Source organism: Arachis hypogaea, chromosome 10 (genome assembly GCF_003086295.3).
Source record: "Arachis hypogaea cultivar Tifrunner chromosome 10, arahy.Tifrunner.gnm2.J5K5, whole genome shotgun sequence".
In the NCBI taxonomy this organism is placed as follows: domain Eukaryota; kingdom Viridiplantae; phylum Streptophyta; class Magnoliopsida; order Fabales; family Fabaceae; genus Arachis; species Arachis hypogaea.
Genome location: NC_092045.1, coordinates 15,872,692 through 15,889,192, shown reverse-complemented (window position 1 = coordinate 15,889,192; position 16,501 = coordinate 15,872,692). Strand labels below are relative to the sequence as shown.

The following is a 16,501-nucleotide window of genomic DNA, read 5'->3' as shown; positions in this document are numbered from 1 at the left end:
CTCATTTCACTCGTTCTAAAATATGCATCATCTCAAAAAAAAAAAAAACATTACTAAACCACAAAAAAAAGAACAAATTAAATATAATTTATATAAATATAAGCAAGAAGAAAAATAAGTCCGGCAAGCTTCAGCTCTATATGAGGAAATTCAAATTATTAGCCTTATTAGCTTCTCTAATAAGCACCCAACCCCAATCTGGTTCAACAAAATACTATCTTAATTAGGAATGTGAAAGCTAATCAAATTTAATTAAGCATAAAGCAGAGTTTGTTACCCACAGAAAGCATATATATAAGAGGAAATAGGAAATGTAAAAGCATATATACTCCTACTACTGATATTTCGTTTGCCTTCAATCTCCATATATTCAGCACATTAAACCTCCTCTGAGAAAATCAATAAACACATCAATAAATTAAACTTTCTTCTTAATTAATTGAATGGTTTAAGCGAAAAGAAACTAACCAAATCGCTTTCAATGACGTATTTGGAGACTTCATCTCAGAGTGATGAGATCCTCTTCGCTGAGATCCTTAGTAACCTTGTTGTCCATGCTTATATCGCAGAGAATCTTGCGATCTCTGCTCCTTCCGATTCCATGGATGTACTGTAGCGAGAACTCAATTCTCTTGTTGTTCGGAATCTCCACTCCGCCAACTCGAGCGAATTCTATGCTTAACTCTCTCACCTGAGTACACAAATTCGAAGAAAAATATAAGCAATAAGAAAAATTATTTATAAATCTAATTTATATAAATATAAGCAAGAAGAAAAATTATTTAACTTAATTTTCTTGTAGACGTTCTGAACTCATTTCTGTTTCCCTAACTGCGATGCAATCTCAGATCAAAATCCAGCTGGATACTCAATTAATCTCTTATCAATTTCACTCTTATCAAACAAATCCTAATAGACTATTTTGTCTTGCAATCTATATATCCATATGGAAGGTTGTAATTCTGTACCGGTGGTGTAAGTACTGAAGGCAACTCCATGTAGCATATGAACCCATTGAGACTCCAATGACATAGAACTGTGGTCCTAACTCTAACTGATCAGCAGATATATGCCTAGTTCATCTATTAGTTCCTGTATATATGTATATATACACGTTGAGTAACCTTATTCAGCATATGAATATCGTAATTGTATAGTACTACTATTCTGTTTAAGTTGAAAGGGAATGAGTAATTGTACTTGGGGTGCGAGAAAGTTCATCTCTTTGGAGCTTCCAAAACCATGGACAATAATGATCTTGTACTTTGCCACATCCTTAGAAACCCCTCTCAAGATAAGCCAGGTGCCTCCCATCTGAGTTTAATTCTTGGTGAAATCATAGCAAAATCATCTTGGTTTGGAGAAACAACCTTAGTCCCCTGAAACAAAAACCCAACAACATATATAATATTGAAACCATTAAGAATGAACAAATCTTATCAGTGTTTACCTGACAGAAACCTCTGCAGAGTTGTTTTGTCTGAGATTGTGATGGTTTCTTATCACTGAACAATAGTTTAAGGTGATGTCCGAATCTTTTCATCTGTTCTTGATGACTTAGTAGATCCAAGCTATGCTTTTTATTTCTGTGTGCACATCAAATATGAATGGAATGAAAACTGAATTTCGTTCATTTTGTTTGTTTAAATCAGAGAAAATCAAACAAAAAGCAATCGGATCGTGGAATTCATGAATTGTTGCGATATGATGAAGGAAAAGGAACAAAAAGTAGACCTTTTGACAACGAAGAGGGATCCCTCGACGTCCTTGCGGCTCTGTAAACGGTAATCGCAGAAAGAAGAGAGAGAAAGCGTTAGAGAGAGAGATAGAGAATGGAATAGATGAAACGAAGGAGATTATAAAGGAACGAACCCATTGGGAGAGGTCGATGTTGAACTCGTAGAAGGTGACGTGTGCAGCGGTGATGAGGATTTCCTCGACGAAGGGATCGATGCGCTGAAGATCAGTGAGGTTGAGGAGCTTGGTGCTGTGCTGGTCGAGATTGGGATGAGCTTCCCGTTCTGAGACATTATGGAACCGCAAACACAAACCCTAGAATTTTGCGGGTTGGGTTTCGGCTTTTGATGTGTTCTATGCCTGAGAGTGAAAATGGAAAAGGGGGCAGGGTTTAGGGTTTGAAACAGCGGGTTCTGCTGGCTTTTACCGGGAAGAAGGAGATCCATAGAGAAATTGATACACTGACACGATGAAGGAAGGAGGAGAGACAGAGAGTGAGAAGCTTAGAAGGGAGAGAGAAGGAGCAACGCAGAAACAGAGAGAATAGAATAACCTTTACCTTTAACAATCTATTCTTCATTATTTTATTTCAAAATAACATGACGGCGACACCTGGCTTCATGAGCCACGGCAATTATACAAGTAGTAGATATATATAGTTCAAACTTAAATAGAATCCATATAAGATTAACTTGCTCTGTTAATTGGGAAATAAAAAATCATTGTGTTCCAATTCTTCAGCTTCTCAGTGGATGAGTACTAACAGTTGATAAATCCAAAAAATTTTGTTAGTGACAATAAAATATGTATAGTATGTTAACAATTTTATAATAAAAATATTATATATATATATAATTAATTATTAAATTATTTATTATATATTAATATATTTTTAATATATATTTTATATTTTATATTTTATACAAGTAATTTTTTGTGTATATATAATATAGTTGTTATAATTATATTTGATTATTATAAAATATGATTAATGTTTAAAATATTTAATTAATAAATTAAAACAGTAAAATAATAATTTAAATAATAATATATAATTTAAAATTTAAATTTTAAATTTTATATTTTAAAAAATTAAATATTTTTTAGTAATACAATTGAAATATTATTAAATAATTATTTAAAAATTTGTCTCACATATAATTCATTTTTAATAATATTTATAGTTAAAGAATTCTTTTAATTAATGTATATTATAAAAACAACTAAAGCTAATTTAAAAAAATACCGATAAATAAATAATATTTTTTGAATTAATTTTTAATAAAAAATATTAATTTCATTCAAATTTAAAATTAATTATTATAATATATATTTAATATGAAATTCTCTCACTATTAAATATTAAAATAAAATTAAATAAAAAATTATTATAGAATTAAATTTATTAATTTAATAAAAACAAATAAATATTATCATAATGTATTACTGAAGAAAATTTCAAATTGTACTTTCCCCCACAAATAGAACCGTCCCTGACTGCTAACACTAGCAGACGATGTGATCAAGTTCTTGCGTGCTTTTACTAAAAACTAAAAAGAGACGATAGCGACTATAAATAGTGCCACCTTTGTAAGTATTTTTCAAAATACTTCGTTTGCCAAATTTTTTATTTGAGTGAGAATAGTCGCCGGAGCTTGAAAAAAAATTTGAAAGAGCAAAAAATTTTAAGAAAAAATTATATAATAATATTTATATTAAAATAAAATTTATAAATATAATTATTTTATTTTAAAATTTATTATTAACATGTAAAATTATATATAATTAAAATTAACAAAAAATAATTTTGATCTTTGATTAATAAAAAAATTTGTTTAGGTTAATAAGTCAATTTAATTTTAAATAAAAAATTAATTTAAAAAAATCAGTTTGTACATAAAAAAATTAGTTTTTGCACATAAATTTTTATTTAAAAAATTAATTTTTTATTTAAATTATATAAAATTAATTATAATTTATAAATTATTTTTTAATATTTTAAAAAATTAATTTTATTTTTGATAATATTTATCTCTCAAAAATTTTAAGATGACTTATTTTTATTATTATTTTTATTACAAATTAAATAATATAATACAACAAAACAAAGTCTTAAATTTTTAATAAAATAAAAATATCAAAATTTATTAATGTAAACAATGTTATACTATAATAGCATTAAATTTGTAAAATTGATTTAAAAATAAAATAATAAATTTTTATTAATAACTGATATTACTATCATTTATATTATAATTTTTATTATTTTAATAATAAAAAATACATAAAACTATATGAAAAATTAAATATAATTTAGTGTTAATTTTATAATAATATTTAATTTATAAAATTAATTTAAAAATATGTTATTTGTTATTGATTTAAAAATATGTCATTTATTATATTAAATAGAGAAAATAAAAAATTTAAAAAAATAATAAAAATAGACATAAAACTCAAATACATAAATTAAAAGTATATTAATTTAATTAAATAAACTAATTTTATTTTTTTAAAATAAAATTATTAATAAATTTACAAAAATTTTGATTTATTGTATGTCTCATGTTTTTAATTTCACTTTGCTTATAGGCTTTGAAATCAGGTTATGATAACTGTGATGCAATTATTTAGTTGGATAACTGATGTAATTATTGAGTTCTAAGAGATTGAGTTTTTCTATTCTATTATTAGTAAGACATGGATAGCTTAGTATTTTCTATTTCTTTCCCTTACTTCTGAAGTTCATTGTTTGAAAGGTTCAGTATTGGCTTCAACTTTCAAATAGGAATTGGGAGCTGGTGAAGATAATAACATCTTCTGGAACTGAGTCTGTTGTTTCACTGCCTGATAGAAAAGTAAGATATGATCTAGAATTACCACAGTACACAGTGATGTTTGTTCTATCTAGCTGGACTCACTGAGACAACTGAAAAATATTCTTTTAATTTAACCTTGTTAATCATATCTTGTAAAATTCAGACAAAAGCAGGGCCTATTTTGGTTGCCATAAATCCCTTCAAGAAAGTTTCTTTGTATGGTAATGATTATATTGAAGCCTACAAGCGTAAGAATTAAAAGGGCCTGTTTTGTTTTACTTTTTGACTTAGCTACATTAAGGCAATATTCTCTGTCTTTAACTTGTGCACTGCAATTCAATTCAACTACTTTTAATGAAAGTATAATTATGTTAATTGCCAATATATTTGCTGTAAGTATTTGAGTATTTTGATGATTAATTACATTTAGTTGGTGATATGTTATATAGGGTTTTAAATTTGAAAGATACCTTAGGATGTTTATTTATAATTTATTTATTATTTTATTAAGGAACGGTTTTTTCGGTTGAACCACGGTTAGACCGGTTGGACCACTAAACCAGTGAACCAATGACTAAAACGATTCGATGACCGGTTCGGTTTTCAGAACCTTGATTGAGATAATTCATTTCCTATTTTGTATCGGTTTGTATGATGACTCTGATTGTTTTCGTAACATTACCTATCCAACTTGCTCCCGTTTCTCTATTGGCTCTATAAATTCTAACTAGCCCTTCCCCTCAAGACACATTCCATATTTTCATACAAGAACCAATACTATTACTATAGGCACGTAGAAGGGGAAACAAAGGTTAATAAAACAAAAAAAGGAAAGGGATGGATACTGGAACCTATGGATATCCCAAACAAGGAGTGAAAAAGATTGATCCGTCCTATGATGTTCCAGAAGGAGTGGACATTCGGGGAAGATATGATGAGGAGTTTGCAAAAATCCTCACAAAGGATGCTCTGAAGTTTGTTGCTGAGTTGCAACGTGAGTTCAGGAGCCATATAAGGTATGCTCTGGAGTGCAGAAAAGAGGCAAAGAGGAGGTACAATGAAGGGGCTCTGCCGGGGTTCGATCCGGCGACGAGGTACATAAGGGAAGGGGAGTGGGTGTGTGCACCGGTTCCACCGGCTGTGGCTGATAGGAAGGTAGAGATCACAGGACCTGTGGAGAGGAAGATGGTTATCAATGCTCTCAACTCTGGAGCTAAAGTCTTTATGGTTAGTACTAATTACCAACACATCTTTATGCGCATTTGCAGTGTTTTACGATGGGGTATCCATTTTACATGGAATAAAATGTGTCGACTCATTCATTATTTACTATTGGATTGGATTTCAGTAGAGTCTATATTCTATTCATTGAAAGATAATGGATAAGTCAACAATATTGTATATCTAAAATGAATGAATTAGTGAAGAAATTAATTAAATGATAAAATGAGAGATAAATCAATAATCATCATTGAATTTGTAATTCTTATCATGTAAACTCTATTATCTTAATTTAAAACTGATTAATATTTCACTTTATTATTTTATTAATTCTCTCCCTTTGAGGAGTTTGATCCAAAATCAATATATCAAACATTTATTTAGTACTTCCTTTAAAAAAAAAAAAAAAACACTATACTATACGTAAATTGTATAATCGTCACTCCACGCATGCTCTTACAAAAAAGAATTTTTTTTTACCAGTACACTTGATTTTTAGATATTTTAGGAGTTATGAAGATGGGCCAGGATAATGATTAAGAGGAGATATTCCTATCTTATAAGAGATGTGAAGTGATAAAAACTAACAACTTTTGTGATTTGTAATTATCAATTAATCATTATTAGTATTTTTAATAGTGTGAAAATTTATATAATAATATAAAATTATTTATTTATTTTTTATTAAATAATGATTAAATTTTAATAAATGTGCTCGTCCCTAGACTTTCTCATAAGAGATTGTGTTTATGTTGGGGTGATGTTCAAATAACATTTCAGATTTGGAACCAAAACAATGAAAAGTTGCTGTTTGTTAAAATTTCGATTTGTAGGCTGATTTTGAAGATGCACTCTCACCAAGCTGGGAGAATCTTATGAGGGGTCAAGTGAACTTGAAGGATGCAGTGGCTGGGACTATAACCTTCAACGACAAAGCCAGGAACAAGGTTTACAAGCTCAACGATCAGACAGCTAAGCTTTTTGTCAGACCAAGAGGTTGGCACCTACCCGAGGCCCATATTTTCATTGATGGTGAACCAGCAACCGGTTGCCTTGTTGATTTCGGCCTCTACTTCTACCACAATCATGCACCGTTCCGCCAGACTCAGGGTGCAGGCTTTGGCCCTTTCTTCTATCTTCCAAAAATGGAGCACTCAAGGTAAAGAACAAAGCTAGCTCTAGCTGAAAGCTAGAGATTTTATGTTTAGGAGTTTATATAGAATACAATCAAACAAGTAATTTGTGATTGACAGGGAAGCTAAGATATGGAATAATGTGTTTGAGAGGGCAGAGAAGATGGCAGGCATAGAAAGGGGAAGCATACGGGCCACTGTTCTGATTGAAACACTTCCTGCTGTGTTTCAAATGAACGAAATTCTGTATGAGCTGAGGGACCACTCCGTTGGTCTCAACTGTGGCCGTTGGGATTACATTTTCAGTTATGTCAAGACCTTCCAAGCTCACCCGGATCGGCTGCTCCCGGACAGGGTTCTTGTTGGCATGACTCAGCACTTCATGAAGAGCTACTCTGACCTTCTCATCCAGACGTGTCATAGGCGTGGCGTGCATGCTATGGGAGGCATGGTATGTATATGTGATAAATTTGGGAGAAAATGGTAATGTCACTCTTTTTCTATAATGTCACTCCATACATACTTTTGCATTGTATGTTTGCATGAATTTGTAGAAAAAATGAAGGAATAAAAATAGAAATGACAATATCCATTCTCTGAATTTGGTTCACTACAAGAATAAGTTCTCTAATGTCAAAATTGCATATGGCTTTAACAAACATGTTTTCATTGCTTGGACAGGAAAATAAGATGATGGCATTGAAATCAAAGTATAACATGTTAAGTTCACATGAAATTTTGAAGCTGACCAGAGTTTACTACTATGCAGCATTCTTAATTTCTAGTGGTAGTTCTAACTTTTAAGTGAAGGGTATATGGACTATATAATTTAGATGCTAACTGACTAGTATCAAATTGAACATTAAGGATAACAATCACAAGGCTAGATTGAAAATTTAGCTGAAACTGTTTAAACCAAATTGAGGCAAGCCATACATGAAGGTGGTTTTTTGTTGAAAATGTTTCTTAAGTTTATATTCTTTACCAGGCAGCTCAAATTCCAATTAGAGATGATCCAGCTGCTAATGAGGCAGCACTGGAACTGGTAAGGAAGGACAAACTAAGAGAAGTAAAGGCAGGGCACGACGGAACATGGGCAGCACACCCCGGTCTGATACCAGCCTACGTGGAGGTTTTTAACAACAACATGGGCAATGCTCCTAATCAGATCAAGGACGCGAAGCGCGATGATGCTGCAAGCATAACTGAAGAAGACCTCTTGCAAATACCTAGAGGTGTACGTACAATGGATGGTCTCCGCTTGAATACACGTGTCGGTATTCAGTATGTGGCGGCATGGCTCACTGGATCTGGTTCAGTTCCTCTTTACAACCTCATGGAAGATGCTGCCACTGCTGAGATTAGCAGGGTGCAGAACTGGCAGTGGATCAAGTATGGAGTGGAGTTGGATGGGGATGGACTCGGAGTAAGAGTGAGCAAGGAGCTCTTCAGCCGAGTGGTTGAGGAAGAGATGGCTAGGATTGAAAGTGAGGTGGGAAAAGATAAATTCAAGAAGGGAATGTATAAGGAGGCTTGCAAGATCTTCAAAAGGCAGTGCACTGCTCCAACACTGGATGATTTTCTGACCCTGGATGCCTACAATTACATAGTCATACAACACCCCAAGGGACCAGCAAAGCTTTGAATTTTGAAATGCTTCATTATGTCTAATAGTTTGCTGTTAGTTTGGATGGTGTCTTATACTCTTATGTAAGACGTTAATTCAGTCTTTATATTTTCATTATATTTATGTACACAAGAAACCGGCTCCACCTAGTGGGATAAGGTTTTGTTGTTTTATCATGTACACAAGAAAAGGAGGAGAAGGGAAAGTTGAGGTGTTGCTATTTTAAATAAAGATGGAACATTGCTATCTGCTTGAGCAGAAACTAAACCCCGTAACCAAGATTAGTTATGAGTCTCACCATATCAGTCTTCTGCAACCTAGTTTTAGAACGATAACTCCAAGATTTTCTTCCTCGTGGATTTAGTAAGGGGATAGGAGCAAGTCATGAGCCAATATAATGGTTAGCTAAAATTTTCATCAATTAGATAGGAGTTGGTTCAAAACTTACACCCAATCAAAAGCCAACCCAAAAATAGAAGCTTCTGGATAAGATTCTGGATAAGATTCTACAGCTTCAATAACAGCATGTTCATGCATTTTCTAAATCAATTATTCTTCATATACAAGTTATTTACACATACAAGTCATTTACATTCACGCGACCTGCCAAGTTCTTCTCCTCCTCCTCCTTCTTCTTCTTCTCTTTACACTTTGTCATCTTCTTCTTCTTCTCTTTTTTTTTCTCTTTTGTTATAGTCATCTTCTTCTTCTTACACCTCTTCCTCCTCCTCCTCCTCCTTTTTTCGTTGGACTTTTTTATTCTTATTCATTTTTCTCCTTCTCGTCCATCATCTTCATCATCATGATCATCATTGTTATAGCATCGTCGTCGTCTTATATGTATCGTCGTTATCGTTATTGTTATCGTTATCGTAGAAATTTTGCTATATTAATAACGTTGCCTGATCCAAAATTTTTGCCATAAAATTTTCTCAATTTGTGTAGTTACAGCAAATTTTAGGGTAAAACTAAGATATTTAGGTGTATTTAAGAATTTTCGATGAATTTGTACTGATAAATTCTGCATAATTCGAAACTCTTCTTCTTCCTCCTCCTCGTCTTCTAATGCTTCTTTTTTTATCATCATCACCATCTTCTTCCTTTTTTTCTTATTCATCTTTCTTTTCTTGTTTTACATTTTCAACTTTCTTCTTGTTTTACTCTTTCTTAACAAGAATAAAAGAAAAAAAATCAAATAAAAAAGAAGAAACACACAATGCTGCAAAATTACTTGGAAGAGGATGAACCTACATTCATTCAACTAAAAGAAAAACAGAAATAAAGAAAAAAAGAAGAAAAAAATACAGCATTAGAGAAAATATTTTTGTGTAGTTGCAGTAAATTTCGCGGTAAAACTAAGATATTTAGGTGTATTGTTTAAAAATTTTCGGTGGATTTGTACTGATAAATTCTGCATAATTCAAAACTCTTCCTCTTTCTCCTCTTCATCTTCTTCTGCTTCTTATTCATCTTTTCCTTCTTATTTTACCTTCTAAAAAATATATAGAGTACTGCAAAATCAATAGAAAGAGGAGGAAAAAAGTGCAGCAACAAAGTGTTACATACCCTGGAGAGAGAGAGAGAGAGAGAGAGAGAGAGAGAGAGAGAGAGAGAGAGAGAGAGAGAAAATGCTGAGTCAGTAGCCAAGGCAGCTTAAAAAGGAAAGAAAATAATCCCTTTACCTTATCATTAATCTAGAAGAAGCAATAAAGAAAAGAGAGGAATAATAAGGCAGGAGAAATGTGTAATCATATGAGTTGAATGCTAATTATGATAATTAATTTAGGGAATGCAATAAAAGAAGGAGCTGATTAGGTGAGAGGTAGGAAAAGATTTGGAAAGGTCTAGGCTAGGAGAGAAGAGAACTCTCGAAATTCTTCTATTATCTTTTACTATTCTATTGTATTTCTGTATTTCTATTAAAATAAATACCAGTGTAACAACTGGTATCAGAGCACCGATCTTAGGTGTTCTATGCATGGTTTCCATGCGAGCTGCCATGAAGTCGAGGTTGGAAGTTTTGGAGAAGCAAATGGAGGAGATGAGGGAGGCCAGAATCGTTCATTGGAAACTCAAAACCGATCATTTGAACTCTTATCCACCAACCTACTAAGACAGGTGAGGAAAATGCTTTCACAACAACACCATGACCAGGGAAGAAACGTGGCTGAAGGGAGAAACAAGGGAGATGGAGAAGGTTCAGAAGGCAGAGGTGGCGGCAATAATGAAGGTGAAACAGAACAGAGGAGATTTGAGCCTACCAGGAAGCTTGACATTCCCATCTTCTCGGGAGATGATGTAAATGGCTGGCTGGTGAGATGGAAAGGTATTTTCGTATCACCCAGGTGGCTCTGGCAGAAAGAATGGACTTTGTCACTCTTGCTTTGGAGGGAGAGGATCTCGCATGGATGGAGTGGTGGGAAGAATACACACCATTTTAGACATGGAGATGATTCAAAGAGGATTATTGAAATGTTTTTAACCTGGAGCTGCTCTCAACTCCATGGCTCTGTTACTAGAGGTGAAACAGGTGGAGGACGTTGCTTAGTATAAGCAAGAGTTTAAGTCTGCAGTTCGAACGCAGAGAAACCTGGGAACAGAGGCTCTCATGTGCATCTTTGCAAATAGACTCAAAAAGAAAATTCAAGCAGAGTTGGAGGTGGCTCAGTTTGATAATTTGCTAGCTTAATTGGATAGAGCCACGTCTATTGAATGGCGAAATCAAGCATGGAAGGAGACCGGGGTTGACCCTAACGGCAAGAGGGTGGAGGGGTTGCCAAAAGGGAGCAGGTCAGGCAAATCTGGTACGGTGGAAGCTAGATTTGGATTTTTCAAAAATTCTAGTTTGGCGAAGTACAACACCCATAACGACAGAAGCGAATCGATGGGCAAAACTCACAGATTAATGAAAAATAGACTGGACAAAAAAATATCTAACCCAACATAAAAATCTGCCCGTTCCATCAAAACTCACAGATTAAGCGGTACGAGTTAGACAAATATTCTAAATTTAGCAGTATTAAATTTTTAACCTTACTCATCCTTTTTGACAAATTACAAAGATTGGCTCGGTAAATTTTGGCCCATTTGCCACCCCTTTTGGTGACAATCTAAACATTGATACATCACATAGCCATTGTAGTAATCAGCGAGGCATTAGAGTGTTTCTCAATAATTACGAGATCCACACAAAAAACGTTCTAATATAAAGAGAATTCTTTTCTTTTTTTTTTGGACAATGCCATGATGGGCTAGAAGAGAATTCTTTGTGAAGCGTTTCTTTTCATTTTTTTGTTTGAAGTACTTCTTCTCCGAAACGACCTATTCAGATTTTGGCCTTGTTATGAAAACCCAAACCTTAAATATCTTTGGGCCTTAATATTGATTTATTGCATCAGGGCTTAGTAGTAACTCTTTTATCAGGAACTGGTTGAGTGTAAGCCCAAAAGAACAAAAACATGTGTCTGTCCCATCAAATGCAGTAATCATGAATAATTTAGAAGTTAGAACTATGACCAGGAAAAGAACCAAACGTTAGATTTTGTGTTCTTAAAGAGGAGGCTTTTTTCTTAATCCATGATAAATATTGAACCTCAATTACCATTCTACTTCTACATTTCTACCAACTTCTTTTGTTCATTAATCAGTATCGACTTTACAGGAACCTTTTTAAAGTATGGACTAACTGCATAACAAAAATACAGCTGAATCATCATCTATTCTGGTAGCGATATAAGTGTTTTGGCAGCATGACGCATGCTATACCAGATATTATTATTATTCCAATAAACTAAAGGAAAATATATATATATTTACTCTATTACTACAATAGATTCAAATATAAAATTAATATTATCTGAATAAAAAGATATAATAAAAAAAACATATCAGAAAGCCTTATCAGAATCTATTATTGCAATCTATAGTAACACACTAAGACGGCTAAGGACACTAGTGCCCATTCCCAAAATAATTATAGAGTACACACACAATATATATATATATATATATATATATATATATATATATATATATATATATATATATATATATATATATATATATACTAGCAGAAGACCCGTGCATTGCACGGGTTGAAAATTTCGGTTCTTCTCAATGTTTTTGGATTGTCACTTTTTAAGTTAATAAAAAGTACTTTTGTTGTTTAATTCTTAACTAAATGTAACAGCTTTGTTTACTCTCACTACTCAATACATAAGTATTTTTTCCTAACTCTTCATAGTTGCATAAGTATCGTTACTTTTCAAAACATTAATTTTGATGAGCACGTCTTAGAATTGGCTATAGAAATCCTGTCTCATAGAACATTGTATCTTGTTCAACTTCATAAATTATGCAACAACAAATACAACTTAAAAATATAAACAACACAATTAAGAAGATAAACATAAATAAGAACAAAAACCAATATAATTTATGTATATAAAAAGAATTCTTTCATCGCATTAAAATTTAAGGAAGGGAGCAATTGAAATTGAACCGTATAAGATTTTATAGGGTTTTTCACGTATTACAACAAAAATATATTATTATTCAAATGCATAAAATTAAATCTTCTAACATTGAGATAAATAAGAGTCAAAATTGAGAAAAATCATCAGTAATCAAAAGAGTAAAAATTGCTTTAGTTTCATACTTGAACCTTAACAAATAATATCAAGTTTAAAAAAAATTTCATACACATACGCAAGTCGCAAATTTATTGACCTAAGATCTCAAATGCAAGTAATTATCCTAACACAATAAGAACAGAGTTATTATTATAAAATATATAGTTAAACATATTCTACAGCAAATCAACTATTCATAAGTAAACTGTTCGAATTGAATCACAAGAGCCTGAAAAATATGATAAGTGAACGAAGTTATTAATCCACTCGAAAACAACTTATTAACTAATAATTTGATTATGCGTATAATGTTAATACAACTCCTTGTGTTTTAAAATAACAAAATTATATTGTTATGTAGATTCAAACAAATATCTATAAATTAATGTTATTCTAATATACGTTAATAATACATGGTGTCCTAAATTTTTTTTCTTGTTAAAAATTTTTATTTATAATTGTGCCATTAATATCACAATTGTGTATTTAGAGAATTGCGTATTTGACACTCAAATTGACACTCAAATTGACACGAGAGAGAACTAATAAGATCTAAATGTTTTTTAAATAACTTTATCCAATAAAAAAACAATCAATCGAATAGAAAATCATGACTGATTTTGTGGTATACACATATCCTTGTCAACACTTTAAGTATATGCCTTAGTAGGAACACTATCAAAAGAAGATAAACACATGCACCAAAAGAGGAAATTATTAATAATATGATACAACTGATAAGTGTCTTAAAATTAATCCAAAACACAAACATATAGAACAGGTAACATTTCAGAAAACTCACTAACACATAGAAATGATTAGTTTGGTGTCACAATACCAATGCTAAAATGATCAAATATTAGTGCACATTTCCATTTAATTCCTAACAACAGTTCTTTATAACCTCATGGGTAACTGTTTATAACCTCATGGGTAATACTCATGTTAAACTAAGGTAACAATGAGTATTTATAATCCGAAAAGTAAAAAATAATTTAATAAAGGAACAACTGCCAGCCGGAACATTTATTGCACTGAGAGTTAATATTTTGAAACCCTTTGAAAATTTGAGTGAACTCTATGTCTACCTAAGTCCTCACCAGAGGCCCCTGCTGCTACTCGTATAATATCTTCAATAAGTGCAAAGTTCTCCAATATATCAACATGAGCACCACTCTGGGTTCCCCTTCCTTCGAGAAGATTAGCCGGAGCAGCGTCTTCATACTCCCTTACGAACGTTTAGATGCTTGAAGGATTAAAGCGGGTTTTTCCCGCCAGCCTCTTGCACAAATGAAACCAGCGCTTAAAACAGGAACGGTTTCATCCCAATTGGCATTATAAACTCCGTCTTTTAAAAAAGAGTCCTCATCTCCACCAATTGCTGATGTGTCAATCTGAAACGGAATGTAGCATTCCGATTGGAAGGTTGACTTATAAACATAGACTCTTTACGTTGGAATCCCGACCCCATACATAGAGTAAATCTCCATATTTGGAGCATGTGGTAATCTGCAGCAGCAGGACAAAAATATAACACAAACCATAAAGAGAAGTAGTATGAATAAACTACGGATTTTAAAAGACAGCAGGATACGACATTATAGAAGATAGCAAAAGCAGGAATCTATCAATGCCCCAAACCAAGGTAATAAAATGATTAATTACGTAGTAGCTATGTGCCAACAATAGTCAAATTCTAGATTGGCAGTCTTCTTGTGTGCAACTTCTACAAAATGTTTACTAAAGCAATTAAGTATAGGATCTCACCTTGTTTCTAAGGGGTTAGACCAATATTTGTAATGCTTGTATTTTGGGTCATCCAAATTATCAGCAATCCCACGAGACAGTTTTCTAATAATAATGTTTATTTAACTCATTTTGTGCACTGTAATAAACTTCATTATTTCTAAATTTATTTCAGAACTTATAGTTATATACTTTAAATACTCAAACTAATGTTAGACATTATACTTATATTATTGCTGTAGCTTTTTCCAACAACAAATTGAAGAAAAGAAAGACCCAATAGAGCAAGGGTCCCAATAAATGAATACATCATAAGAAAACTTAAATAAATCTAATGCCTACTAACCTGTCGAAGCTATTGGATCACCTCACAATTGCCATAATGAAAGCAAAAAGACATCTCCATGACCACAAATCTAGCTTTTCAATTTGACCCATATTCCAATCAGCAATCACTCCCACAAATCATCTCCCTCCCTAAATCCTACCCTAAATCAAGTGTGTATGAGTATTAATAGCTCAATAGTTCAGTGTACATTATAGAAAATTGAGTATTAAAATCAACGGAAAATTACAAAACTCAGATTTAAAACACGCAAACCCCAATGGGAAATCAGGAACACAATTGCAAACTCTAATAAAATCACTGCATACTGAAAACGAAGAACCTAACAGAAAATCGAAAAAGAATCTCTCTTCATGAAGACAGAGTTCAGAAAAAGAATCAAAATTATTCAAAGCTACTATGAATTACTTATTAGAAAACCAAATCCAATCTGATGCCTACAATTTCTAGGATATTCAGAGAGCATTTGAAGTGTTTTTATATGGATTGTATATAGATCTTATTATGTGTCTCACTTTCATTTGTGTTTTTTTTTCACATGCTTCTGTTCCAATTGCTGCTAGAACCAAAAAATTAGCCAGGTCTTAACTAACAAACCTAAAAGAAGTATGCATCTATGTACAACACAGGTATATTTCTTAATCTCCAAATAAAAATTAATCAATTAGGAAGTGAAGTAAATAAAGAGTTATCTTTATCTAACCAAAGTAATTAAGTACCTAAAATTAGCTAATTACCATACAATCAAATTAAATATCAATGAAACCGTTAAACCTTAAAACCCAATGATAGAATAGCACAAGCAATACTAATGAATTAAGTGTTTTGCATCATCCTAATTAAGGCACTTGTTTCCTTTTTACTCTAGGAAGATCAGATACAGATAAAAGATGACAAAAATATGGCCTCATAAAAAGGGATAGTTAAGAATGAAGGCGAAATATATCAAACTTACACTGGGGGCAACACAGGAAGGCAGAAATTATGCTTCCTGAGCAAGAGAAAAGAAAGTAATTAAGATCAATCATGATATAGTAGATACAATTGAAGTAATTAATTTATAAGAGTACTCCGTACAGAATGGAAGGTAGAAAAAATATTAGAAGTCAAGGCTCTCTGAACACAAAATAGAGAAAACCCATCATAAAAAAGGGAAGGAATAGCAACTTGCAACAATCCAGGACGAAATCAAGACACAATTTTTCGCACTTCAACTAGGGAAAGCAAAAACAGATCGAAAT

General features: G+C 32.3%; 1 protein-coding gene, 1 long non-coding RNA gene and 1 pseudogene across 2 annotated transcripts; 1 reads left to right on the top strand and 2 right to left on the bottom strand.

Moving 5' to 3' along the window:
* Positions 1–329: 329 nt before the first annotated feature.
* On the bottom strand, positions 330–2,287 carry LOC112715248 (uncharacterized; annotated as a pseudogene).
* Positions 2,288–5,142: 2,855 nt separating this feature from the next.
* On the top strand, positions 5,143–8,804 carry LOC112715245 (malate synthase, glyoxysomal). The gene is made up of 4 exons (XM_029289610.2): positions 5,143–5,783; positions 6,611–6,936; positions 7,031–7,361; positions 7,899–8,804. The coding sequence occupies exons 1-4, from the start codon at positions 5,394–5,396 to the stop codon at positions 8,553–8,555; spliced, it is 1,704 nt and encodes a 567-aa protein (XP_029145443.1). The 5' UTR covers positions 5,143–5,393; the 3' UTR covers positions 8,556–8,804.
* Positions 8,805–13,939: 5,135 nt separating this feature from the next.
* LOC112715258 (uncharacterized) lies at positions 13,940–16,021 on the bottom strand. Its single transcript, XR_003159583.3, has 2 exons — positions 15,261–16,021; positions 13,940–14,677 (listed from the first exon to the last, which is right to left on the bottom strand). It is a non-coding gene; the product is annotated as an uncharacterized lncRNA (long non-coding RNA).
* Positions 16,022–16,501: the final 480 nt, after the last annotated feature.